The sequence below is a fragment of the Myotis brandtii genome, unplaced genomic scaffold (assembly GCF_000412655.1).
Source record: "Myotis brandtii unplaced genomic scaffold, ASM41265v1 scaffold194, whole genome shotgun sequence".
Classification (NCBI taxonomy): Eukaryota; Metazoa; Chordata; class Mammalia; order Chiroptera; family Vespertilionidae; genus Myotis; species Myotis brandtii.
In genome coordinates this window covers 593,718-596,628 of record NW_005357232.1, presented here as the reverse complement: position 1 = coordinate 596,628, position 2,911 = coordinate 593,718, and the positions used below count along the sequence as shown (strand labels likewise).

At 40.1% G+C, this 2,911-nt stretch overlaps 1 protein-coding gene across 1 annotated transcript in view; it reads left to right on the top strand.

The window, feature by feature from the left end:
* Positions 1-2,911, top strand: part of PPP2R3C (protein phosphatase 2, regulatory subunit B'', gamma) — a 34,018-nt gene that overhangs the window by 10,380 nt on the left and 20,727 nt on the right. The window contains exons 4-5 of the mRNA XM_005864962.2: positions 1,244-1,348; positions 2,442-2,554. Of these exons, the coding sequence (XP_005865024.1) occupies positions 1,244-1,348; positions 2,442-2,554 (218 nt within the window). The remainder of the gene's footprint in view (positions 1-1,243; positions 1,349-2,441; positions 2,555-2,911) is intronic.

Below are 2,911 nucleotides of genomic sequence, written 5' to 3'. Positions count from 1 at the left end.
CATTTTACTGATGACTTTTCGGTTTTCCATTTGTCTTTCGTTCAGTTGATGTGGCACCCATTTTCCTTCCTTTAAAATCTTTCTCATTGCTTGTAAACAATCAGAAATTGTTTGCTGAGCAACATTTAATCTTGCTGCAAGTTGTTTTTGAGTTTGACACGCATCTTCATCCAATAATGCTTGTAATTGTTGGTCTTCAAACTTTTTTGGTTGACCTGGACATCTTTGTCTTTCACATTAAAATCATCACTTTTAAGGTGTTTAAACCAGCATTCACAAGTATCTTGAGATGGAGCGTGTTCACCATAAGCTTCCTGAAGTATTCAGCAGCACTTTTCTTCTAAATAAAGTAATGAATTAAAACTTCCCCCAAATGCTCTTTTTTTGGCACAAAATTCGACATTTTTAAGTGTAAAAATATCTATGATGTTAACACCTTCAGCAAATTTGACATATGAAGTTTTGAAGCTTGTTGTCAATACAACAAAATAGCATACATATCAAACTGCATATATATCAACATATGTGTAACTCCATCTATTGAAAAAAAAATCCTCATTATTAACCAGTACACCTAGTAAGTCATTATAAAGCCCTGCTTATGGAAATCACCCCAGTGGGCAGTCTGCCTTGGAGGCCAACGTAATAGACACTGGCTTGATCATCCCCAAAGTGAGGTGATTCAGTCTCAAAAGACATAATTTGGTAAGACTGGATCTTCGAAAGTCCCGATATAATTCTATGTCCACCTATGGTTACAGTGGAAACAGTGCTCTAAGAATTGGTCATTTGTTGGTTGCTGAATTCTCTGTGGATCTCTTTTTGTTAAATGAACTTTTTAACTTTTTAAAAATATATATGTTTTTATTGATTTCTGAGGGAGGAAGGGAGAGGGAGAGAGAGTTAAAAAACATCTATGATAAGATAGATCATCGATTGGCTGTCTGCTGCACACCCACTACTGGGGATTGAGTCCACAATCCGGGCATGAGCCTTGGAATCCAACTGTCACCTCCTGGTTCATAGGTCAATGCTCAACCACTGAGCCACACCTGCCAGGTTAAATGAACTTTTTTTTTTTAATGAACTTTTTAAATGAATGATGACTTGAAATTAAACAAAATGGAGATATAAAAAGTAATTGAGGAGTGGAATACATAATTATTTTATGAGATCATGTACATTTTACTTAATCCAATTGTCTAGAATGTAAGTATAGAAATTAACTACAATGTATTTTTAGCTGCCAGCTGAAGATGAAGTCTTACTACAGAAATTAAGAGAGGAATCCAGAGCTGTCTTTCTGCAAAGGAAAAGCAGAGAACTGTTAGATAATGAAGAATTACAGGTAAGAATGGAATAAAAGCTTGCTTTGGATGTTAGCCATTTCTTATTTGTACTACTTACATCATACAGGATCTCACCGCTGCCTTAATGGAGAGGCGCCTGCAGAGTGGGTGAAAGACAAGCTCTGGAGAGATGGCTTCCACTAGAAACAGCGGCAGAGCTTGCGTGGGCCCATCTCCCAAGGATAGTTTTGTTTTTTAAAGTCCCTAGGTGATTCTAATGGAAGGATAAAGTTGAGAAACCCCCTACTGTAGAGTCAAACTGCAGGGGTTCAAATCCCAGCCCTGCTCTGTGATCTTGGGCAATGTACTTAACATTTTTTGTGCTTCAATTCTCATCTGTAAAGTAGGCATAACAATATCTACGGTGTATAGTTACGTAGATTAAATAGGCAATGTATATGTCTATTTTTATTGTTATTAATTAATCAGAAGAATAATAGGGGATGAGATTCATCTTAATATTAACTCTACTATCAGACTATCATTTAATGCAGTGGTTCTCAACCTTGGCTGCACATTAGAATCACCTGGGAATCTTTTTAAAATCCTGATTTCTGGGCCTCATCCTCCAGAAATTCCGTTTCTTTGTTATGGGGTGAGGCCACAACATTAGTAACAAAGAAACAGACTTTCTGGAGGATGAGGCCCAGAAATCAGGATTTTAAAAAGATTCCCAGGTGATTCTAATGTGCAGCCAAGGTTGAGAACCACTGATTTAACCCCTAGAGTGCCAGGAGCGAAATCGCGCTCCTCCTGTTTTTCGCCAAAAGTGCCGGGAGTGCTATCACGCTCCTCCTGCAGTGTCCAGTTCTAAGTCTGCTTTTATTAGTGATGATGATATTGCTAAATATGTCAATTCTTGCTGTGAAGATGACGATTTTGTGGAAGATATTGAATATGTAACTTCATTTACTTGCGATTCATAATTTTTTTCCTAAACTGCTGTAAAATCAGCAAAAATGCCTTGGCAATTTTAGCATAGTTCCTAGGATATTGGTTGGCACTCAAAGGGTTAATGTAAATAACATTTAACTATGCCTTTAAGTTTTTTTCTGTTAACTATAAATCTCCATTTTTTGCAATTCTTCTAAGAACTTATGGTTTTTGCTGGACAAGCACCAGACACCACCTATGATTGGAGAGGAAGCAATGATTAATTATGAAAATTTTTTGAAAGTTGGTGAGAAAGCTGGACCAAAGTGCAAGTAAGAATAATATCCTATATAATAAAAGCCTAATATGCAAATTGTCCCCTCAACCTGGAGTTCGACCGCTCGGTATGACATGCAGTGACCACTAGGGGGTGTCGCAGAACATGGTGGGTGTCGGTGGCACTGGCAGTGGAGGCACTGCCGGCCCTGATGGGCCCTGACAAGAGCGGGACCACAGTGGGATGGTGGAACAGGTGAGCAGGTGGCACCAGGCCAAGGCGGGTGCAAAGCGGGGCCCAATCGCCCCGCTGATGGCCCTGCAGACTGCGACCAGCAGCGGCTCCCAGGCGCTGAGGGAGCTGGGCAGGGTCCGATGACTCAGGCGGAGCGGGGCGCGTGGGCCAGGGGCCC